Consider the following 25,772-nt stretch of genomic DNA (forward strand, 5'->3'; position numbering starts at 1 on the left):
CACACCACACCCACCACCGCCACATCCACCACATCCACCACCACATCCACCACATCCACCACCACATCCACCACATCCACCACCCCCACATCCACCACCCCCACATCCACCACCACCACATCCACCACCACCACATCCACCACCACCACATCCACCACCACCACATCCACCACCACCACATCCACCACCACCACATCCACCAGCACCACATCCACCAGCACATCCACCAGCACATCCACCAGCACATCCACCAGCACATCCACCAGCACATCCACCAGCACATCCACCAGCACATCCACCAGCACATCCACCACATCCATCACCACATCCAGCACCACAACCAGCGCATCCACCACCACAACCAGCGCATCCACCACCACAACCAGCGCATCCACCACCACAACCAGCGCATCCACCACCACATCCAGCACATTCCTCACCACATCCAGCACATTCCCCACCACATCCAGCACATTCCCCACCACATCCACCACATCCAGCACATCCACCACCACATCCAGCACATTCCCCACCACATCCACCACCACCATATCCACCACCACATCCGCCACCACATCCGCCACCACATCCGCCACCACATCTGCCACCACATCCGCCACCACATCCACCACCACATCCACCACCACATCCACAACCACCAACACATCCACCACCACCACCACATCCACCACCACCACCACATCCACCACCACCACATCCGTGTGTGTGTGTGTGTGTGTGTGTGTGTGTGGCTCTGTGTGTGTGTGTGTGTGTGTGTGTGTGTGTGTGCGCAAATGTAATAGGTCTCGCATTTGCGAGAGATTAAGCTATTGGCATTGTAAATGACAATGCCATTTATTTATATGATTTCAAAACCAACACATAAATAAAAAATGTGTCATTTACAAGAGACAGTTGCATTGTAAATGCTTATTATATAAACTAGGGGGAAAAAAGAAACACAATTGCATCTTTGTAGGTTTGTGCGGATGAGATTACTAATTGTTTCAGGAACAAAATGCACTGGGACAGTTGAAGAGTTCCTCTAGACATGCATCGGTTCTTCAAGCAATGGCTATTAATTTCCTTTGCAAGAGCTTTAATTTAATATGACCTTAATAAAGATTTATATAGCACTGCTCTGCCCCTGGATGAATCTATTTTTGTCTTTCAGGAGGCGCTTCTGCTGTAAGCTCTATTAACTGACCGGGCTTGTTTATAAATTCTGTTACACTGACATGTGTATTTGTTTCCTGGGCAGGGCCTGATGAGCAGCAGTAAGGAGGAAATGCGCGAGTTGGCATCCCAGCTGTATGCAGTTGTGCTGTCTACAATGTCTGGGGATGAACTGAAAGCTGCCATTCAGAATCTGATCAAGTGTACAAAGGACAACAATGTAAGCACTTTTAAGCACTGAAGGAAAATGCATTACACTGTATTTAGTAGCCTATTGTCCTATGCAGAAGTGGACAGATGAATGTGTCTCAATAGCAGCACAGTGTAACTGCAGGTTCGAGGCATGTGGGCTGCTGAATTTATATCTATGCATAGATCGCCGCCTAGTGTTGGGTCCGGATGATTGCACATTGTTGTCCTGGAAGAGTCTTCGAAGTATCACGAGATAGGTGGCTCCTCTCCTGGACTACAGTGCGCATGGGCATCCCCTCCATGCTCAGATTGTTTTTTTCCGCCATTGGGTTCGGATGTACTTCTTAACTCACGTTCGGAATATATATTAGTTACTTTTTCGAGGCCAAAAGGCCTTCGGGGCGTCGGTATTGTCTTTCGTTCGGTGCCTTGTACCTCTTTCCAGTTCTTTGAACTAGACTTCGGAAGACTATTGCCTTTCGACACCAAAGGCCCCTCGACGATCGACGATGGAACGGAGCCAGTTCAAGCGCTGCCCCGTTTGCAACTCGAAATATCCCCACATCGACGTGCACCCGGTGTGCAACAAATGTCTCTCACCGGACCACAACGAGGCCAGCTGCATGGCCTGTTCCAAATTCAGATCAAAGAAAACTCTCCGTCTTCGACGCGCTGCACGACAGTCGGCGCGGGAATCGGCACCAGATCCAGAAAACCTCTTCGGAGGTGACGACGAGGAGAATGTACAAGAAGAGGATCCCGAACACTCGGATCCTGTGTCGGATCCAGACTCAACCTCAACGAGGAAGAACGAAATCGAAACCGAAACTGGTAAAAACAACCATCGGCTCCACGACTTCGGAACCTACCAAGTTGAAACGTGTGCTCGACCCCTCAGGGTCAAAAGGGGGAGTCGAACCGAAGATCGGATCGACTACGCCTGTGCCTACAGTTAAACACGCCACGCTCACGTCGACGCCGACGTCCGGCTCCAAAGATGGCGACACTTCCAATGGACTCGAGGCCCAAAAGACCATCGATTCGAAAATCAGGAAGCCGCTGTTAGTCAAAGCCTTCATGACAACCAGTCGAAACTATACATCGACTCCGAATCAGGTCGACTCACCGTTTATAAGCGCAAGATCATGCCTGAAACGCCTATGGAACATTATAGGATACCGCTAAAGAAAAAGAGAGACTCTACCACCTCTCCTATTCTTTTTTAACCCATTCAAACATATGGTCGGGACTATACCTACTCTCCCACACATGTCACTGAGGATGTGGAGGAGGGGGACAATGAAGACCAGTTTAACTATCCCATTGATATGGATCAAGATGAGTCCCAGCCATGGGCTGACACTGTGGACCCTGATGAACCACACACCACCCCTGACACTCATTCATATGCTATCAAGCCTTCACCTACTGAAGATACTGCTGCGTTTAACGCACTCATTGAGAGAGCGGCACATAACCATGATGTCGACATGCGCGCCGACCCCGTGGAGGAAGACTTTCTTTTTGATACATTCTCAACATCAGAAAGATCTATAAAAACTCTGCCTATGCTCAAAGGTGTGCTCAAACATGCAAGTGACATTTTCAAAGAGCCCACTAAAGCAAGGGTGGTGAACCCAAGAATTGAGAGAAAGTACCGGCCTGCGCCCGTGGACCCTACCTACATCAAGGGTCAACTCCCACTGGACTCCTTGGTGGTGGCTAATGCTCGCAAAAGAGCGAACTCTCAAACAACGGGTGATGCTCCTCCTCCGGACAAAGAATCCAAGATCTTGGAAGCCTCTGGGAAACGTGTGGCAGCTCAAGCTGCTAATATTTGGAGGATCTCCAATACCCAAGCCCTGTTAGCGAGCTATGACAGGGCACACTATGACACGTTAGAGCAGCTAATGCAACACCTGCCAGATACTTATAAGGAGGGAGCAGAAATGCTTATACAAGAGGGGAAGTTGATCTCCAACGCGTCCATTAAGTGCGCGTTGGATGCAGCTGACGCAGCAGCTAGGACCATAAACATTAGCGTTATGCTCAGGAGGCATGCCTGGCTCCGCATCTCTGGATTTAAGTCGGAAATCCAGACTACCCTACTCAATCAGCCAGTTAACCCTAACTTCCTGTTTGGTCCAGAGGTAGACACCACTCTGGAAAACATTAAAAAGGACACTGAAAATGCGAAATCCATTGGGGCTCTGCAGTCTCAACAGTTCAGGGGCGGTTCCTTTCGTCGCTCCGGTAACAGGGGAGCTTCCAGAGGACAAGCGTCGCAACAAGCCCAATACACCAAGGGAGGCACACAAACCACCTATAGCAAGAACAATAGGGGTGGATACCGTGGGAACAGCACCAAGGGCAGAGGACGTGGAAATAATAATGCCAGATCCTCCGCCACTAACAAACAGTGACGTCTTGTCACTGCCCTCCGACCATACAACACCGGTCGGGGGAAGACTCCAGCAGTTCCTGCCAGTCTGGGAAAGCATTACCACGGACAGGTGGGTGAGACAACTTATACAACATGGTTATTGTCTAGAACTAACCTCCACTCCACATACCCCCAAGGCACCGTCCTATGTCCGCCGAGCACATGCACTTATTGCAGCAAGAAGTCATATCCATGCTGCAAAAAGGGGCCATAGAACTCGTGCCTTTAGAACAACAGGGTACAGGGGTGTATTCACTGTACTTCTTAATCCCAAAGAAAGACTGGTCTCTCAGGCCCATTCTAGACCTCAGACCTCTAAACCAATACATCCTATCAGAACACTTTCACGTGCTCACTTTACAGCAAGTTCTGCCGTTGCTCAGTCAGGGAGATTTCCTAGCAACCCTAGATCTGAAGGATGCCTATTTCCACATTCCCATTCACCCCAGTCACAGAAAATATCTCAGGTTCACCATCAACAACCAGCATTACCAGTTCAAGGTCCTGCCTTTCGGGGTCACCACAGCCCCCAGAGTGTTTACAAAGTGCTTGTCGACAGTGGCCGCGCATCTTCGGAGGCAACACATCCATGTCTATCCGTATCTAGACGACTGGCTTGTACAGGCAAAGTCAGCACAGCAGTGTGCCAGCCACATGTCCCGGACAATTCACCTCCTGCACAGTCTGGGATTTTCGCTAAATTACTAAAAGTCCCATCTTCACCCCGCACATGTACAGCAGTACCGAGGCGCAGAAATAAACACTCTCGCTGCCACAGCGCAACCAAACTCAGCGAGAGTCAACAGCATGCAAGTGTTGATTCAAAAATTCAGGCCACAACACTCACTCCCAGCGCAGGTGTTCATGCAACTAATAGGCATGATGGCCTCCTGCATCTTTATAGTCCCTCACGCGAGGCTACACATGCGTCCGCTTCTGGAATGCTTGGCACGCCAGTGGAACCAGGCTCAAGGACAGCTAAAAGACCTAGTGTTGGTGACCGGTCGTGCATACAACTTTGCATTGGTGGAACACACAAAACCTTTGCAGGGGACGACCGTTCCAAGAGCCGGTACCACAGGTAGTGCTAACAGCGGACGCATCTCTCCCGGGCTGGGGAGCTCATGTCCTCCATTATACTGTGCAGGGACTGTGGACTCCACAGCAGCAAAGGTTGCACATCAACCTACTGGAGCTGATGGCAATCTTCATGACAATGAAGGCATTCAAGTTGCATCTCTGCAACAAAGTCGTGCTGATCCGGACGGACAACATGACTGGGATGTATTACATTCTGAAGCAGGGAGGGACACACTCTCCACAATTGTCACACCTAGCACAGTGCATGTGGAAGTGGGCCATTCAAAGGAACATGTTCCTCATGGCGGAACACCTCCCAGGCAGGGACAACCAGATGGCGGACCTGCTCAGCAGACACAGCCATCAGATGCACGAGTGGGAGATACATCCCTCAGTGCTATAACCATATTTCCAGCAGTGGGGTCATCCAGAGATAGACCTATTCGCCACACAAGAAAACGCAAAATGCCGCACCTTCACCGCCAGGTTCCCACACCCGCAGTCTCAGGGCAATGCGATATGGATGAACTGGTCGAACAGATTTGCGTACGCTTTTCCTCCAGCACCACTCATACCGCTGGTAGCACGCAAACTGAGGAAGCATTCCATGACACTCATCCTGGTTGCTCCAACGTGGGCGACGCAAGCATGGTACACCACGTTTCTGGAACTTTCAGTGGTGCCCCACCAGCGCCTAAAACTCACACCCAGTCTCCTCACTCAGAGCCATGGAGACATTCAGCACCCAGATCCGCAGCAGTTGAGCCTTGCAATATGGCTCCTGAGGTCATAGAGTTTAGCTACCTAAACCTGCCTCCTGACTGTATGGACATCATCAAAGAGGCTAGACGACCTACCACCAGGGCCTGCTATGCGGCGAAATGGAAGCTTTTTGTTATCTATTGCTCCAATAATGACATAAATCCACTTGATGCTTCCACGCAAAACATCATATGTTATTTGCTGCACCTATACAGGTGTAATCTAGCGTATAGTTCCATCAGGATACTTTTAGCTGCAATGGCGGCTTATCTTCAAAATCAACAGCACCTATCCCTTTTCAGAGTACCAGCCATTAAAGCTTTTATGGAGGGACTGAAAAGGGTCATTCCTCCGCGACACCCGCCTTCGCCTGTCTGGAACCTCAACATAATCCTCACCAGGCTCATGGGCCCACCATTTGAACCTCTTCACTCTTGTGAGATACAATTTCTCACATGGAAAGTGGCTTTTCTGGTGGCAATTACGTCGCTAAGACGAGTTAGCGAGCTGCAAGCCCTCACTATTCAGGAGCCTTTCATTCAAATTCATGCTAATAGGGTTGTGCTGCGCACCAACCCTATATTTATGCCCAAAGTAGTGTCACAGTTCCACATTAACCAAACTATTGAACTACCTGTATTCTTCCCAAATCCTGATTCAGTGGCAGACAGAGCACTACACACACTAGATGTTAAAAGGGCTCTACTGTATTACATAGACAGGACTAAAGATTTCAGGAAAACTAAACAACTGTTCGTTGCCTTCTCTCCACAGCACAAGGGCAACCCAATTTCTAAATCCGGTATAGCCAGATGGATTGTTACGTGCATCCAGATCTGTTATCAAAAGGCTAAATGCACGTTAACAGTTCCCCGAAGAGCGCATTCCACACGCAAGTTGGGGGCATCCATGGCTTTCCTAGGTAACATTCCTCTAGAGGACATATGTAGAGCAGCCACATGGACCACCATACACACATTCACCAAACACTACTGTGTGGATGTACACTCAAAACAGCAAGCTGCTGTAGGTCAGGCTGTTCTCAGAACTCTTTTTCAGACTGCTGCAGCTGGCACAGGCAACCACCGCTAAGGAGGGTACTACTATTTATTCTATGCATAGATATAAATTCAGCAGCCCACATGCCTCGAACGGAATATGCTACTTACCAGTATGCATCTGTTCTTGGCATGTAGGGCTGCTGACATTTATATCGCCCGCCCTCCTCCCCGGTGCCTGTCGCAGCTGTAGCACTCAGAATTATTCTCATGCATGGTCATCACTTACTATATCACACTCCATCTCTGCCACAATGGCGAAAAACAATCTGAGCATGGAGGGGATGCCCATGCGCACTGTAGTCCAGGGGAGGAGCCACCTATCTCGTGATACTTTGAAGACTCTTCCAGGACAACAATGTGCAATCATCCGGACCCAACACTAGGCGGCGATCTATGCATAGATATAAATGTCAGCAGCCCTACATGCCAAGAACAGATGCATACTAGTAAGTAGCATATTCCTTAGCAGAGTCTGAAATGTAGCTCTTGTTGAACTACCTCTGCTTTTGGATCCATTTTCTGAAATCCATGCCACTCCTACATTTGCAGATGTTCACACACTCAACTTTATGAATGTTAAAAAAAAAAAAAAAAATTAAATTGGAGGCAACATCCTAAGAGCTCCTCTATCCTCTTACCCACCCAAGAAATGCAACTACTGCTATCCTTACAGGTGTACCTTTATGTTCTGTTTCTGTGAGCAGAAACTATTTGCAAAGTGGGTGAGGGGGGTGTGTTGCAGATACACCCACCCAGGCACACCTAGAATCTTGCAGAAAGGTCCAAATTTGTAATCGCAGAAATGTCATCACGCTAGGGGAATTTTGACAAGTTAAAGTACACACTTCCTTCTGCTAATCTTGAGTCTGTGATTCAGGATTACTAATTTACTGCTGCAAATTGAATTTATTTAGCTCCCTATGCCAAAATTGGGTGCTCAAATTGTGTTGAGAATTGGACCCATAGCGCGTTGCTGGTTATGTCACCTTAACTCTCTGCACTTTGCATGCATTATTATCTTTGATTAAATCCATGTTCAATGTTCCAGTGAATGGTATTGTTTGTGTTCTAGAACCTAGAGACACAACATGGCTCTCTACTAGCGTTGGGATACATGGTAGGACGGTATATGGCCAACAAGAAAACAAAAGACCCGGAGTTTCGCCTGGAGTCGAACATGACTGTGATGCCAGAACAAGACCAGCTCATCCAAACCGCTACAGAAACCATTGGTAACCCCTTGACACCACTAAAATAAGCATTGTGACAGACAAGGGCGTTTTGGGGTAAATGTGTCTAGTTAAACTTATATAACACAGTTATCAAAATCTTGAAAAGTCAAACAAATCGTGCTTTTTATTAGCTAACAATTTTTAATTCAAATCTCTTGCACAACAGTTCTAGCCATCAAGGTCCTATTTATGGATGTGTTTTAAGAGGACTCCATTTTTTCTGATATTTTTCTGCTGTCAGGCTTGACTTTCAATAGTTTTTTCAACTGCAGATTCTTCAGCTACCTCCCAGTCCTGTCGTAAACTGTGTTTCTTGTTTCGTCTAAGTAATGGTTGCCTCTGACATTTCACTGGTGGACAGCTGCATGGCCAATTCAGTTTAACTTGTGCCAGCTTATATTTTCCTTGTGCTTGGTGACTTGGCGCTACTGCTAACTGTTGCTTAAACATATCATTTTAATTCAAACCTTCATGACTTTTAGTTTAGTTAACACTTTCTGTTGGTAGTTTGACTTGCTTTTAACTTCTCAGTCACCGGTAGGGCTGGGGAAGAGGCTAGGGAACATGCCACATCATGGTAGGAGATGCTGAACTCCAATTCATCTTTTGTCTTCTCAAGGTATTGTTTTTTCCACTAGAGCAGAGCTTGACTTGACTCTGTTGCAATGTCCATTTCCTCCTTCGTTCTCTGCTGCTAATGGGCTATTTAAACTTTGTGGACTCTCTAATGATGCATTTGATGCGTGCCCATTGGCGTTGGTCTGCCTTTGATGGTGTGTTCCTGCATCTCCCCTGCTTGCTTAAGTAAGAGCTAGGAGTAGTGCTACCATCCCTGAGACGAACTTTAGTTGTGTCTTGTGGATTGGCTCGGGGAGGGTAGCATGAGCTGGCTCAAGACAGTGTTTAGTTCACATGATACAGGAGAGCACCGTAGAGGCGGGCATTTTCTAAGGAGTCCTACCACATCAGTGGTCTGTGTTATACATGGCTCTGAGCTTCTGGCGGCAAAGTCGTGAAAACAAACTCATGTCAGCGCGCCTGGGTGGCGCCTAATTGGTTACTGCGACGTCACTTCTGGCACGGACGACAACGGACGCGGAGCCAATAAACGTCACCTAGTGGTGTACAGGGTTATTGCTCACAAAATATCTTCCGAATCCAGTATGACACATGGTGAAATTCTAAGGTAAGGAATGTGCGGCTGGATATAGTCTCTACCAGATAAGGCGTTACCGAAGGTAACTCGTACTTTGGCACTACTCTTCCTTTAATCCCTGCTCCTTCATATGGCAGGAATACCACTATATAATCAATACACAGCAAAACATTTTTTTACCTGTAACAATATTTTTGTAGCCTGAAACTCTTCTAGGCTTACATGTTCTCTGTTCCTCCTATCAATAGCCTCCGTATTTTCATTTCCATGAACCAAACCCAGTTTGTATTATTCATCTTCAGAATGTGTTGTCATTAGATATTTCAACTCCCTGTGTTTAATTTCTCTTATGTTCATGGGTCCTAGATTTCAGTTGTCTCATAGTGCTGCCTGCATAAATGAGATAACCATCACAGCTCAGTATGTAAGCAACCAAGTTTGTATTACAAATAATAAATTGACAAATATTATAGTTAGTCTAAGATTTGTAGTTGAACTTTTGTTTGTATCTATTTCAAATTCACAAGTCTTACAGCTCTTAAATATATGGAACCCAACAGTTTGGTAGACAACCAATCTTCCTTTTGTTCTGGACCGATATAACTGGGAAATAAAACCTTTCAAATACTTCTCAAAGGTCAATCCGATATCCCATCCCTTAGACAATATATTTGATATTTGATATTTATGGGATTTTATACAGCGCGACTATCGCTCCGGAAGGAGCATCTTGGCGCTGAGCGTGCAGAAAAAAGAAACATAGTGATGAATGAATCAGATGGCTGCGAAAACTGGAGAGTCAGATTGCTGGAATACCCAGGTTTTCAAGAGTTTCCTGAAGTGGCTCTCAGTATCAGCTAGCCTAAGGTTAACGGGGAGGTTGTTCCAAGCTCTTGCTGCTAGGAAGGAAAAGGTCTTCCCCCCCTCGCGTTTTTAACTTAAATCTTGGGATAACGACAAGGTTGGTTCCTGAGGATCTCAGGTAGCGCGTAGGATTGTAATACATAAAGCGCTTGGTGAAATACAGGGGACCTGTATCCAATATCCAATAACAACCTATATCCAACAATTTGTGGCCAATGAATTCTACTCATTTTAAGAGTTGTCACTACACAACACATGATATTGTTTGACCATGACTAAGGAGGATATACATTGCATTTTTCCTTTCACCCTTAAAGTATCCTGTATTTTGCATCTACATGTTCCCATCTCACCTTCAATTAGGCAATGTACACCTTTTTCTTCTTACCATAAAGTAATCTTTCAGAAGCTGTATGTACCCTTCAAACTCCCTTTAGTTGCTTCAGTTGTGTGAACACTGTGCGATCTCTCCAGATGATATGCCTGAAATCACTGAGCATGTAGATGGTGAAATCCCTGAGACTGAGAATGTTTGTTTAATAACGGTAGGAAATTAAAAGTGAAGCACAAAATACACTCTTGGTCTCTTTGACTGTGCAATGGCTATACAGGATATAAACCCTGTAAAGTAACAGGTATTGGTATGCCTTAATATTTTCCCTATATAAAATCTGTACATTTATTTGCTACATATGTAGTATGTAACTATATTGGCATTAATTGTTTTCAAACATGTTCTACTGTTTTCATATGAATTCTTTAAATATATGTCCATGGTGAGTTTTAATGAGTAATATACGAAGCAGTATTTATTTTAATAAGCAATTTTATGTGTGGTATTTGCATCTGTGAAGAAGTTCCTACTAAGGGACCATATCGCCCTGGTGCTGTCTTTTTCTGAATATAGAATTCTAATAAAGATACAATAGGACTAAAACAAAACTGGCCATGATAATTTATAAAACTTAATATGGGGACACTTATTGAAAGTAGAACACTTGATAGTGCCTTCCTCCTTTTTTGAAGTATAACTTTGAGATATGTTTGCAAAGCGGAATTATCTGCATCACTCTTTCTCCAGGCATATATTAATCACAAGGCCATTGTGAGCAAGGGTTCATTAGGTAAGATTACGTTCGAGGCATGTGGGCTGCTAAATTCATATCTTAGCATTAGATCGCCGCCTAGTGTTGGGGTTTGGATGATTGCACATTGTTGTCCTGGAAGAGTCTTCGAAGTATCCTGAGATAGGTGGCTCCTCCCCTGGACTACAGTGCGCATGGGCATCGGCTCCATCCCCAGATTGTTTTTTTCCGCCATTGGGTTCGGATGTGGTCTCGACGTCTTACTGTCGGAACCAAGTAAAACTATCTTTTACCGGCCAAAAGGCCTCGATTTTCTTGCGTCGGTATTGTCTGCGCTCGGTCTCGAGTCTTCCGTCTCTTGAAGCCGGAATAAGCGGAGTTTTCTTCGCTTTCTAAACTTTGAGGCCTTCTCATCGCGACACGACAGCGAGCCTTTACGGACATGGAGCGGAGCCCGTTCAAGTACTGCCCGCTCTGTGGGTCCAAGTACCCACACATCGATCTACACCCTGTGTGTAACAAGTGCCTTTCACCGGACCACGACGACGGCAAGTGCAAGGCCTGTGCACAGTTCCGCTCCAAGAAAACTCTCAAGCTTCGGCGCGCGGTGCGCTTGGAAGCTAGGCAAGCGGCCCCAGATCCGGAGAACATCTTCGGCGACCCGGAAGAAGAGGTCCAGGGTCACCTTCTACAAATCTCCCCATCACAGACGGAGGTCGAGGCGGATCCGGGAGACGACGACGGAGTCGCGGGTCAGGTCCTCGAATACGTCGAAGAGGTAGGAGACGACGATGAGATTTATGGGGCCGCGGCGGATAGCTCTGCGGACGAGCTCTGCCCCGAAGGTTTCGAGGATACCGACCGGGACACGGGATCGCCTGTCGGCCTTACCCAGGACCCGTTGCCGCAAGCCACAGCCCCGCCTTCGGGCCCGGCTACGGACTCACTTGCTGGGCACGATGTTTCGAAACCGAAACTGAAACCGTCGGGGTCGTCAACACCTAAAATGGCCGACCCGAAATCGAAACTGAAACCAAAGGACTCGAGTGTCCCTAAGATGGCTGCCGTGCCTGTGAAGAAGTCGGTGCCCGTCACCCCGTCGGCTCCGTCGACCTCCGGTCCGCAGAAGCCGAGGAAGTCTGTCGATTCCGATGCTCCGAAATCGAAGCCGACGCCCGAGGAAGGGGCCCCCAAGAAAGATGGTCGGCACGGATCAGCGGCTCCGGCGCCGTCCAAGCCCGCCAAGGTCGGCTCCAAAGAGGCTACGCCCAAGAAGTCTGCGCCCCGGCCTCAAGATTCGGAGGAGCCGAAGACGGTTTCCGCGCCCAAACCGCACAAGGCCCGCGAGGACGTCGGATCCGAGGGACCGCTCAAAGCATCCTTGTCGGCGACGAAACCCACTGGCAGTGTACCGTCCCCCATTGCGGAGTCACTGCAGAGAATCAGGGAGAAAGCCTTTGCTCCATCGGCTCCGATGCCATCACCGCAGCCGCAAAAAGACGCTCCGGCTAAGCCTTCTGGGAAACTCCTTTTTCTCTTGCCACCTAAGGAGGCGCCGAAAGCGTTTTCGACGAAATCGGCTCCGAAACAGGGTTCCTCGCTGCCTGACCCTCTTCCACGTCGTGTACTCGAATCGGAAGACGATTCAGAGCATTTCATCGATGCTGCCACCGGCAAGCTGACACTCTATAAACGGAAGATCACTTCGGAGCCGGTGGACCCCTACGTCATCCCGTTGAAAAAGAAGAGGGTGCCCCTTGACGCCTCAGGCCTCACGGAACCGATTCAGCCTCCTCCAAGACGGAGCCCTACTCCCTCCCCAGAACACTCTGTGGGTGAGGAATATGATGAGGATGAACAGTACAATTTCCCTGTCGATGAACCTGATGTACAACCAGATTCTTACGACGACACTGGTGACCAGAACACCCAAGGTGTGGGCCAAGACCCGCAGACCTTTAATGCACGTGCATCCCCGACTGAGGACTCAGCAGGATTTCATGCACTAATTGAACGGGCGGCAGCCAATCATGATGTGGACATGCATGCCGACCCGGTTGAGGAAGACTTCCTTTTTGACACCTTTGCCATATCTGAAAGGACAGTAAAGACACTTCCTATGCTGAAAGGTGTTCTCAAACATGCTGGGGACATTTTTAAGGAGCCTACAAGGGCGAGAGTGGTCAACCCTCGCATTGAAAAGAAGTACAGGCCTGCGCCTGCGGACCCCGTCTACATCCGGGGACAATTGCCACTGGACTCTCTTGTGGTTGCCAATGCCAGGAAACGTGCCAACTCCCAGACAACGGGTGAAGCTCCTCCCCCGGATAAGGAGTCCAAAGTGCTTGAGGCAGGAGGCAAAAGAGTGGCTGCACAGGCGGCAAACTTTTGGCGCATCGCAAATACACAGGCGCTCCTGGCGCGTTATGATAGGGCGCACTACGACACCCTAGAACAGGTTATACAACACCTGCCCCCACAGTTCCAAGAAGGCACCAAAATGCTTATTGAGGAAGGAAAGCTAATATCAAACGCAGCCATCAAGTGTGCACTTGACGCTGCGGACACAGCTGCTAGGGCTATCAACACTAGCGTTATGCTGAGAAGACAAGCCTGGCTACGCATCTCAGGGTTTAAGCAGGATATTCAAACAACAATTCTGAATCAGCCAGTCAATCCTGATAGTCTGTTTGGTCCGGATGTTGACACCACCCTAGAGAAAATAAAGAAGGACACGGAAACTGCTAAGTCTATGGGGGCCCTGCAGTCCCAACAGTTTCGTGGCAGCAATTTTCGTCGCTCAGGTGCACGTGGAGTCACCAGAGGACAGATGGGGCAACAATCCCAGTTCTCCAAAGGTGGAACGCAATCCTCGTTCACTAAACAGAACAAGGGAGGTTATAGGAATAACAGCAACAGAGGTCGCGGCAGAGGAAACAACAGCTCCCGCACCTCTACTCCAAGCAAACAGTGACTTTCTGTCACTGCCCCCCGACCACATAACACCTGTCGGGGGGAGACTGCAGCAGTTCCTGCCCGTCTGGAGAAACATCACCACAGACAGGTGGGTGCGACAACTAATCCAGTATGGTTATTGCCTAGAGCTGACATCCACTCCACCCAACATCCCACCGAGGCAAAGGCCTATGTCCGCAGAGCACTTGCACTTATTGCAGCAGGAAGTGGTGGCGATGCTGCAAAAAGGCGCAATCGAGCTCGTGCCGGTGGGGGAGGAAGGCACAGGGGTATATTCCCTGTACTTCCTTATTCCAAAGAAGGACGGTTCTCTCAGGCCCATTCTCGATCTACGTCCCCTCAACCTGTACATACTGTCAGAGCATTTCCATATGCTTACACTACAGCAGATTCTTCCCTTGCTGAACCAGGGAGACTTCTTAGCGACCTTAGATCTCAAGGATGCTTATTTCCACATTCCACTACACCCGTCACACAGGAAATACCTCAGGTTCACTATTCAAGGCAGGCACTACCAGTTCAAAGTCCTACCCTTCGGAGTCACTACGGCCCCGAGGGTCTTCACCAAGTGTCTAGCGACAGTGGCGGCGCACCTCAGGAGGCAGAATATCCATGTCTACCCCTACCTAGACGACTGGCTCGTACAAGCCAAGTCAGAGCAACAGTGCGCCGCAGACATGTCGACTACAATTCACCTTCTTCACGATCTGGGTTTCTCCCTAAATTACCCAAAATCGCATCTTCAGCCGGCACATGTGCGGCAGTTCCTGGGTGCTACGATCAACACCCTGACAGCCATGGCTCAGCCAAACCAAGTCAGAATCGACAGCATTCAGTCACTGATCCAACGATTCCGACCAAGACACTCCCTGCCAGCGAGAGTGTTCATGCAGTTGATCGGCATGATGGCCTCCTGCATCTTCATAGTCCCTCACGCACGGTTACATATGCGCCCGCTCCAGGAGTGCTTAGCGAATCAGTGGACACAGGCTCGTGGGCAATTGACAGACCTAGTGTTGGTTACCAGTCGGGCATACGACTCTCTGCATTGGTGGACTCCACACAACCTTTGCAAGGGCCGACTGTTCCACGAGCCCGTGCCGCAGATTGTCCTGACGACGGACGCATCTCTCCAGGGCTGGGGAGCACATGTGCTCACTTACACAGTGCAGGGACTATGGACGACGCAGCAACAGAAGATGCACATCAACTATCTGGAACTGATGGCAATCTTCATGGCGCTCAAGTCCTTCATTGTACATCTGAGCAACAAGGTCGTGCTAGTCCGGACGGACAACATGACCGCGATGTACTACATTCAGAAACAGGGGGGCACCCACTCGCCACAGCTGTCTCAACTGGCTCAGAGCATGTGGAAGTGGGCCATTCAGAGGAACATTTTCCTCATGGCAGAACACCTCCCGGGCAAGGACAATCAGATGGCGGATCTGCTCAACAGATACAGCCATCAGATGCACGAGTGGGAGATACACCCTTCGGTTCTCCACCCGTTCTTCCAGCAGTGGGGTCATCCGGAGATAGACCTGTTCGCAACAAAGGAGAACGCAAAATGCCGACTCTTTGCCGCCAGGTTCCCTCACCCACAGTCGCAGGGGAATGCGATATGGATGAACTGGTCAGGCAAATTTGCATACGCTTTTCCGCCAGCCCCTCTAATACCGCTGGTCGCAAGAAAGCTAAGGCAGCACTCCATGACTCTCGTCCTGGTTGCTCCAACGTGGGCACGACAAGCTTGGTACACCACGTTCCTCGAACTCTCAGTGGTGCCGCATCAAAGACTGCGCCTCACGCCCAGCCTTTTGACGCAGAACCATGGAGACATTCAGCATCCAGATCCACGACAGCTCAACCTGGCGATCTGGCTCCTGAAGTCCTAGAGTTTGAATACCTTAACCTACCTCCAGAATGCATGAGTATCATCAAGGAGGCGAGGAAACCAACTACTAGAGCATGCTATGCTGCTAAGTGGAAGCGTTTTGTCATCTACTGTACGTCCAATGACATCAACCCACTAGATGCATCTATTCCCAACATCATCTGCTATCTGTTACATCTCTACAAGTGCAATCTGGCGTACACTTCCATTAGGATACATCTCTCAGCCATAGCGGCTTATCTTCAGAACAGGCAGCACCTCTCTGTCTTCAGAGTGCCCGCCATTAAAGCCTTCCTTGAAGGTCTGAAGAGAGTCATTCCCCCAAGAACGCCACCAGCTCCGGTGTGGAACCTCAACGTCGTTCTCACCAGACTGATGGGGCCACCATTTGAGCCACTGCACTCGTGTGAGCTCCAATTCCTTACGTGGAAAGTGGCCTTTCTGATAGCTATTACGTCTCTGAGGCGTGTCAGTGAGCTGCAAGCGCTCACCATACAAGAGCCGTTCATTCAAATTCACCCAAATAGGGTAGTGCTACGCACTAACCCTAACTTCCTTCCTAAGGTGGTGTCACAGTTTCATCTTAACCAGACTATCGACTTACCAGCATTCTTTCAACACCCGCAAACGGTGGCGGAAAGAATGCTTCATACCTTAGATGTACGGAGGGCGTTGATGTACTACATAGACAGAACACAACCCTTTAGAAAGACAAAACAACTCTTTGTTGCCTTCGCACCACAACACAAAGGCAACCCAATTTCTAAAGCAGGGATAGCCAGGTGGATTGTTAGGTGCATCCAGATATGTTATCAGAAAGCCAAGCGCACTTTAACAATACCCCCCAGAGCGCACTCCACACGCAAACTGGGGGCATCCATGGCTTTCCTAGGGAACATTCCTTTAGAGGATATTTGCAGAGCAGCCACGTGGGTCACACCACATACCTTCACAAAACACTACTGTGTTGATGTGCATTCCAAGCAGCAAGCAGCTGTAGGACAGGCTGTTCTCAAGACACTTTTTCAGGTTTCTGCAGCTGGCACGGGCAACCGCCGCTGATGGAGGGACTGCTATGTATTCTATGCTAAGATATGAATTTAGCAGCCCACATGCCTCGAACTGAATATGCTACTTACCAGTATGCATCTGTTCTTGGCATGTAGGGCTGCTAACATTCATATCGCCCGCCCTCCTCCCCGGTGCCTGTCGCAGCTGCAGATATACTATTGTATTTATTCATTAGCATGGACATCCTTTACACTTTCACTCCATCTCCTGCCACAATGGCGAAAAACAATCTGGGGATGGAGCCGATGCCCATGCGCACTGTAGTCCAGGGGAGGAGCCACCTATCTCAGGATACTTCGAAGACTCTTCCAGGACAACAATGTGCAATCATCCGAGCCCAACACTAGGCGGCGATCTAATGCTAAGATATGAATGTTAGCAGCCCTACATGCCAAGAACAGATGCATACTGGTAAGTAGCATATTCATTTTCTGACAATAACATGGCATGGTGAAATATATTCTGTACTAGTGTCCAGATCCAGTTTTGGGAGGAAGAACTGAGATAGTTAAGTTTTTATAATAACTTGTTTTCCTATAGTACTTCATTGCACATTTTTACTTTTTCTGAAGCTGTAAGAAATTGCTATACCCCAAATAAATGGTACTCCATTTACCGTCCTATGGATATTTTAATTCTGAGGTAGGTTTGCTGTGAGTTATTTATGAAAGAGAAGTATCATAAAGGACCTGAAGGGTGGTTTATGTAAACTCGAGTGTCTGCAATACAGTTGCTGAAATCCTGCGAATGTATTTAATTTCATCCCATATCTAAATCATTGAGACCAAGCTTGGAATACAATTTTATCAAGATGCGATATTCGTAGTGGCAATGGCAGGGATATTATTAAGAGTTCACTAGTGCTTTTGACCTGGTGCCTCAGAGTTTGGGGCCAGTTTAAGCAGAATGCAGTTCTCTTTTGTCTGGTCTTCCCTTTTATGTTTAAGTACATTCTACTAATATGGGAAATTCATGTGGAGATACTGTCTTTACACAATCGGTTTCTCTGTAGGAGTTAGTCTGCTACAAACACAGCATGGTTGAAAAAAATAAAATAATATCAAGATTGATTTGTATTTCTCAAAATATCCATGTATATGGACCTTCTCATCCCAGCAATCCATTCTTTGAGCCTCCATAATAACTCATCTTTTTTTGTGAGCAGGGAAAGGATCGATGTTGAGTAATTGATTTTGTGAGTTCTTCAACTTTAAATGTGTGAATAAAAGGGAGCCCAAATCGAGGCCTTTGTGGTAGTTGAATAAAAGCATCTTTGAGAGGCCTGAATAAACACCTGTTTAAAATGTTCGTTATCAGCGTAAGAGTAAAAGATTGGCCTTGTAATGTGATGTACATGCTATCCAAATAATGTAATTATGATTCACCATGCTCTGAGTGCTTTGGTGTTGGACTTTAGATTGTTATTAAATATAAATGAACCAAAACAACTAGGCAAATAACAAATTATAGGTATATTTCTTATATGGCAACCGAATTTGAAGATCTTTCTGATGCAGTTGAAAAATATTAACACTAAAAGATGCATCCTTCATTTTCCCCCAAAACGTACCTGAGATTTCTTATAAATCCTTTTTGAAGTGCATTCAAAAGGCTTCTGAGGTTGTTTATTTAAGTAAAATATCATGCTTGTGGCTCTTCACCATGTTTTTTCATAGACACAAATTGCTTTTGAAACTGTGGTAGTGTTAGGGTATTTGGGGTCGTGGACAATTGTTCTCATCAGAAGTTCAGGAACTACCAGACCAACAACAAACCACACATAGAGCTGCTTGAGATAAATTAAATTAACTTACATAAGAGACCTGACTACTTGGTCCATAGAATTGAATGTCCAACCTAGACCTTTGGTAAAGTTCAGAAATCTTGAGCGAACTTTTCCAATTTGAGAAAAATGTTTGCCAATCAGTCTTGCGTTGCTGTGAAACTGGAAGCGTTTCTGTGAAGGTGGAAGAACTAATCTGTGTGAGAAAATCTTGAAACATTTGAGATGCTCAGTCTCCGAAAACACCTTCTATGGAGGACAGAAATTGTGGGTTGTTTTTGCCCTTGAAGTCCTGTTTCCATATTGCAGATGCTTGTGATGAATGATCTTGACTTCTCCATTTCCAAGCCTTATTGAAACCTTAGGTGCTTGAGAATCCTCTCACAGAATCCTTTTCTAAATATGTGAAAGATGGACGTGTCCCGGCAAACAAATGGTTTTCCTGTTGAGAATATAAATGACACATTAACCAATAGAGAGCATACTGAACAAAACCCCTCCTAGCTGGGTCTTTAAGGTCACAAAAATTGAAAGAAACATATTTAGGGCCCTCGCATATGTGATAGTACTAACAAATTCCTTCTGCTTAGTTTCTTCACTAACCCTTTTAGTAGGTTACAGACACAGCGTCTCCACCCTCTCTCCTCACTTTACCCAGAATCCTCAGAGGTGATGAAATCCTGGACCTACACTCCTATCTCCACTCATCACCCCACATGTGGGCAACCCTTATACCAACCCCAAACAAGAACATATGTGGGCTTCTCCCTTTCACAATTACATCATGACCAAGGACACCTGCCATATCTAAAATAAAACTATGTTGCTCCCTATCATAACACCTTGCTCCAAAACTCCCTGCTCACATGTCACCCAACTCATTGAAGGTGTCTTCATTTTGCTACAGGCCACCCTCTGAATTCAAATGCACTCTGCCTCAGAGGAATATGAAGATTGTTGCTGCTTTAGGAGACTGCTTGGTTGCCCAAGAACTGCTTTGCTCTCCTTACCTATGGTTGCTGTGTATGGTTTCCTGTCTGTCTTTTCCTGGAAACTTTCTTAGTTTTTTTCGTTGGGGCATTACCTCGAGTCCACTTGGCCAGCCTTTACCTCATCTCACAATTGTTCATCTTTCAAGTGTAGAACCTTCTTCATTTAAATCATGAACTTCACACGATAGAGTTGCCCCTTCCAGCTGAGACAACTGTTCATATCTGTTAGCTGTAATGTAGGATCATAAGAACTGGGCCAATCATCCTCCACATCTGAAGGGTAACACTAGAGAGGTATTGGAAGAGTAGTAACTTGTGCCTCTTGAAAATGGAGGTATCTTTCTGCCGTGCCACCTCTATTATCCTCTTATTCATCTGAAAGTAATAGACTCCTAGTAAAATATCAGGAGATTACTCCTCTAGGGGCCAAATATCTCGGTTATGGGACTGCCAAGTGCTCATACTCCTCAATGTGCAGTAGAGATCTGAATATTCTTTGTACAATTCCTTCAATATTCTTTCATATCCTCCTTTAGCTGGCTGGACTCCATAGATTTGTTCCTGTGGGACTAATGTTCCAAGCCCTCAAATGTCTCATGCAAGATTATAGTTTGCTCCCTGAGGATGAAGAGTGCTTGTTGTAGAAATTCTTGTGAGGTCCTCTGTGACCATAACATATCTGTCCTTCAAATCAAAGTGTGGAAGAGCTTCCTAGCACTCTGGCTCATTTGATCACTTTTGAGAGTCCAGCTTAGTGTTAGTGGATCTAGACAACATTTTCCTTAGAGAGCTCTCTTGTTCATCCAAGCGAAGAGAGTATGACGGAAGCAGCGGTTCACAGCTGGCCTCTTGACACCATTACTAAACATTTAGGCCTAAAGCATTTAAACACGCAGAAGTAATTTCGCTATTGAAGAAACCAGTCGAGGATCCAAGGATATTGAAAAACTTATTGACTTGTTTCATTGCTCCCATTTCCAGCAAAACTATTAAAACTAAAAGCTCATATTGCTCAGGAACTATGCAGACAGTTACAGGATACTGCTTTTCTCCATACTGCCCAAGCTGGTTTCAGACCTGTACACAATACGGAATCTGTCGTCACATCTGTTCTGGACAAATTAAGAAAGGAGGAGGATCAAGGGAAGGATGTTGCCTTGAACCTATTCGAATTGTCTGCAGCTTTTGACACTGTCGATCATAAGATCTTGATCGACCGTGGAACTGAGGCAGGGGTGCAAGGCACGTCCTTCAATTGGATCAAATCTTTTATGGAGGATCGCTCTCAGTCAGTTAAACTGGGCCATTTCTCATCCGAAGCTATTGGGCTAGAATACTGGGCTCCCAAGTATCATTGTTGTCGCTGCAGTTAGTATGTACATTAAGCCTTTGATAGTGACACTGACCTCTTTAGGTTGTAGTGTAGATAATTATGCAGATGATTCCCAATTGATACTTCATGTAGCTGGAGCTCCATCATATCAAAAAGTTCTAAATGCCATGAGTTTTATTACTAGCTGTTTGGGAGCTAATCAACTGAAATTGAATGCAGACAAGACTGAAAAAGTCTTGCTGAACAATGTAACCAGTATTTGGAGCAATCTCTACTGGCTGATTGAACTTGGGCCGGCGCCGATTCCTAAAACATCTGTGGATCGTTTAGTAGTAGTGATTGACGGAAACCTTACTCTACAATCCTAATTAGGGTCTTAGTGTCTCAGTGGTCCTTTCTATTAAAAATGCTGAGAAAAACTGTACTTCTGCTGTCTGTTGAAGCATGGAAAGTAATAATGGAGGAAGATATCGACTACTCCAATTCTGTGTGTGGGATTACTAAATGTTACCTGGCATAAGCTTCAATTTATTTAAAATGAGGGTGAAAGGCTGTTTCTTTTTCCTTGCCATACCCATGCCACACCCTTATTAAAAAACCATTTGCTTCCTATAAAGGAACAAATCCAATTTAAGGTATCGTGCATGATGTTTAAAGACATGAATGGGTCTGCCCTAAATTTATGGCAGCAAGAATCATGAAATACATTCCCATAGGCAATCTGAGATCAACTAAGGTAACTTGTTTTATGGTCTAAAAGTTTCATAAACATAGGTTGGGTGGTTGGAGTTATTCAGTGGTGACCAGGTCCATCAGGAAATGGACTATTAGATGTTTAGATGCTAAAGACATTACTTTTTAAACAGGCTTGTGAAAGCAAGTAATAATACATTCTCCATTCCCCAGTCCAAGATGTATAATCTGTAAGTGCCAAGTACCACTACTGAGTGTGCGCCCTATTAATTGGATTAACATGACATAACTAGCATTTCAATGCAATCTAGGGTTGAAAATAAATTCAATTTAATTCTAAATAAAATTCTCCATATCCTTGTTGGTTAGAATCTGAAAGGACCAAAACGTGATGGACGGGACGCTTGGATTAATCTCAGCCTCTTCTAATTATTTCAAACCACAATCCAGTCCATCATTTTTTATTACTGTCCACAGTGCAGTGAGAGACCAACTATATACAGATGAGTAGTGAATCTGCAAAAAAGGGAAAGACTGTCCGAAACTAGTAGGCAACATCCCAGACAAGTTTTGTTCTTGTTGCTGATTAGTCAGTTGGAACATTTGTCTGTTGAGTGAGCCCAGGGTTTGAGCATAACCTTGCTTAAATGTCAGCCACTGTTATTTATTTATTTAAGTGCACAGCTCAGGCCATCATTGGACTAAATAGGTTAGGTCATGAACTAAGAGAAACACAAATAGCAACATAAATGTCCGTATATTTTTATTGTTGCACGTTCTTCTCTTGGACACTTGAAACAGTTTGTCTTTAGTTGTTTATCCATGGTATTACATCCCAGCACATAAATCGTTATACATCTTCATATACATGCATTGACTCAAAACAGCCAAGACGTTGTTCGCGAAATTCTCGCTTCTTCAGGGCTGTTGGTAAGGAAAAATACCACAATTAGCAACTAAAATACATGCATGAAAGAAGAGCTTGTTACAGATGCAACATTTTGTATGTTGTCCCAAAATCAAGAATATAAATTAAAATAAATATGAACCTAAGCAAAACCCTAAGAAACAAAAAGAAAGAAGATAGAAGAAAGACAGATAAATAACACAGGAATACCTGACAAAAACCTAAAATCTCTCATTATAGTTGCTAATATCCGTCCCTATGTATGGAACAAATCCTATCAGATCCCACAGTGTATCGTTAAACAAATACAACTATTCTATGTAAAAAGGATTTTTAAGAAACAATTTTCACAAATGTATAGATCATTTCTAATCCAAAACGAGAATCTTTAATCTAAATATGGTACACAGCACCCTTGTAATTGGAGTGATTTGCTGGAAGTACAGGTCGCACAATTATGAATTAATCCAAAAGATCCCCACATACAGCATCACATTACTTAGAATCCAGTATGAATATACAGGTCTCCTGTCTGCATAAATACCTAAATAAGTATACAAAAGATAAAAAATACCTTCACAACATTGATTCCAAGATGCATTTTATTTTAATACTCATCATATCCGGTTCCCACAATTCTTCGTGATCCAATGCTTCATTCAATAGTTTCCTTCAATAGCTAAAAAAATGTGTGTGTGTATATATGTGTGTGTGTATATGTATATGTATATGTGTGTGTATATATATATATATATATATATTTAATAACATTGGAGTCCAAAATCTATGCAGTAGGGGGAAAGTTCAAGCAAAAGTTTAAGCTCATCTAAGTTACTCCATATGTTCAAAGTGAAAGATTCATAAGAAATACATCACCTAACAATTCAAAAACCTACTTCGAACACGTACTAGTGATAAGAATAAAGTAAAAGAAAAACATTTTATATAAGAAAAGTTTAATCGTATGGTGTATCCCCTCTCAGTATTGGGAATACACAAACTGTGAGTCACACTGAGCTAAATGTATTGCGTCTTGGCAACACTTCAAATATAATTTGCAACAAGACCACACCTCAAAGATACTACAATAACTAGTATCCCGACCTCACTCTAAGATCCCAAACTGAGACAAAACCATAAAAACCAAACGTCAACACACAGGTCATGATCTAGTCTGTAGCCTCCCATCAGTGTAGATACCATCGCGTATACAGCACGGTGAAAACACTCGGTCTATATATACACACGTGAAGCGCTAATTACAAAAACAGTAGTGCTTAATAGGCAATTGACTTTTGAATTTAAAATCTGTGATCCTACCCCCACACCTTAAGTCTCTTATTTAAAAACATACCACATTTCAATTCACAACATCGCAAAGGAGGCAAACGAGAGGGCAGATCTATAAGATGAGACCAAAAGGTCAAGCAATATATAATACATTTATCTTCATCGACATGTGAAAAATATGCCATACAAAGGCATGAAAATAAAAAAAAAAGGGAAAATAATACATACAGGGATCTCAAACCCAAGTTATCAGAACTAGTACGTGCACAGTAACTATTAAGTGAGCTACATGCAGCTATGAATAATGACTGCGCCTAGGGCTTAAATCTTATATGGCAAAAATGCTCTGAAAGCTGGTCTTGCAGACCAATATGAGATTCCGGCAATGACAAACCTTATGTTGTCAAATGGACAGAATAAAATACACATAATCTTCCACAATACAAAACAACGACTGTATAATTAGCTGCTATGAGGTATTAAATCTTAACAATCCTCAAAATAAGGTCATGAACGGCAAATCACTCCAAAGCCCATTTGCGAAAAGACAACCAGGAAATCATTGATGAAATTAATTTTAGTAGCACCACAGAAATTGTTGCACTCTCAAACTTCTGAAGAAAGAGAACATTTTCCACAAAGCGATTAAAAAAAATATAGAAAATAAATAAGTGAATCTCGAACCCTCGACATCACAGGTCGAGAGAGCTGTGGGGTGAACAATTGAGCTACAGAGATTATCGAAAGTCAGGCTCTCTAAGCAGGGGCATAGCAATCCAAATGTAAGCGTGCTCCAAGGCACATCCTTCATGTCCACAATAGATGCCCCAAACGTAGTATTGGCCAGCAAACACCGATCTACAAAAAATTACTAACATAATCTAATGTGAAATAAAGATGTGTGTATCGGAAAGAGTATTGGATAATATAAAATGAAAATTGTCTTGGATATACTTAGGCTTTCCTGTTTTCAGTTTCTATTTTTGGTAAATTCTGGTGTTTTTTTTCAGTGTTTTCAATATCTTAAAAACAGTTATCAGTGGTTGCACATTTTAGCGCCACTTAAAGCAACAGAAAATGTGTTTTTCTGGTGTTTATGGAACGTTTTGTTTTTATTATTGCTTGCTTATTGCACTGAAAGAACATGGTATATAGACAGTGTACTTATAGTGTATATGAGGTCCAAATAGATTTTTGCAAATTAATCTTATTGTAGTACACTATACAATACTTCTTCAGTGAGTCTTTGGGTCATGTGCGCTCACCCTTTCCTTTCCAAGTAAACTTCTGTGAAAAGGCCCTCTCAGCATTCATAGCCTCTTGGGCTGAGAACCATCAGCTAAGGGACACAGTTGGAATGACTCTTTCTTTGATGCCACATAAAGCACAAAATGATAAATATTTGCGTTGTAGTTCCTGTGCATAAGAAAACAGTGCACCAGAATAGACTAAAAAGTCAATAGCATCCCTCATTAACTCTGAAGATTGTAAAGATGCTTACAGCATACCATCTAACAAGTGGCAAGGATCTCCTACAGGGAATCACTTCAGCTCGGGTATCAATTTTGACAGGTCATCACACAACTTTTTTATATACATAGCTGAATCACTGCAAATACAAACAATATCACTCCAATCTTTGTTGAACTTGGAAAGAACCTTTTTTGCAGAGCATTACAAGTGACAATGCGTTCCATGTTTTCAAAAAGTCTAGTGTCATGTTTTCACCACTATCCCAGATGCTAGGTGATATATATACTTGTCACTATACCTTGCATT

General features: G+C 45.1%; 1 protein-coding gene across 2 annotated transcripts in view; it reads left to right on the forward strand.

Moving 5' to 3' along the window:
- The window catches only part of ECPAS (Ecm29 proteasome adaptor and scaffold), a 709,962-nt gene that overhangs the window by 297,703 nt on the left and 386,487 nt on the right, over window positions 1–25,772 (forward strand). For both annotated transcript variants that reach the window (XM_078676653.1, XM_078676652.1), the window contains exons 20-21: window positions 1,262–1,396; window positions 7,787–7,946. In XM_078676653.1, coding sequence (XP_078532779.1) covers window positions 1,262–1,396; window positions 7,787–7,946 — 295 coding nt within the window. The remainder of the gene's footprint in view (window positions 1–1,261; window positions 1,397–7,786; window positions 7,947–25,772) is intronic.

This window comes from Lissotriton helveticus, chromosome 2_1 (assembly GCF_964261635.1).
Source record: "Lissotriton helveticus chromosome 2_1, aLisHel1.1, whole genome shotgun sequence".
In the NCBI taxonomy this organism is placed as follows: domain Eukaryota; kingdom Metazoa; phylum Chordata; class Amphibia; order Caudata; family Salamandridae; genus Lissotriton; species Lissotriton helveticus.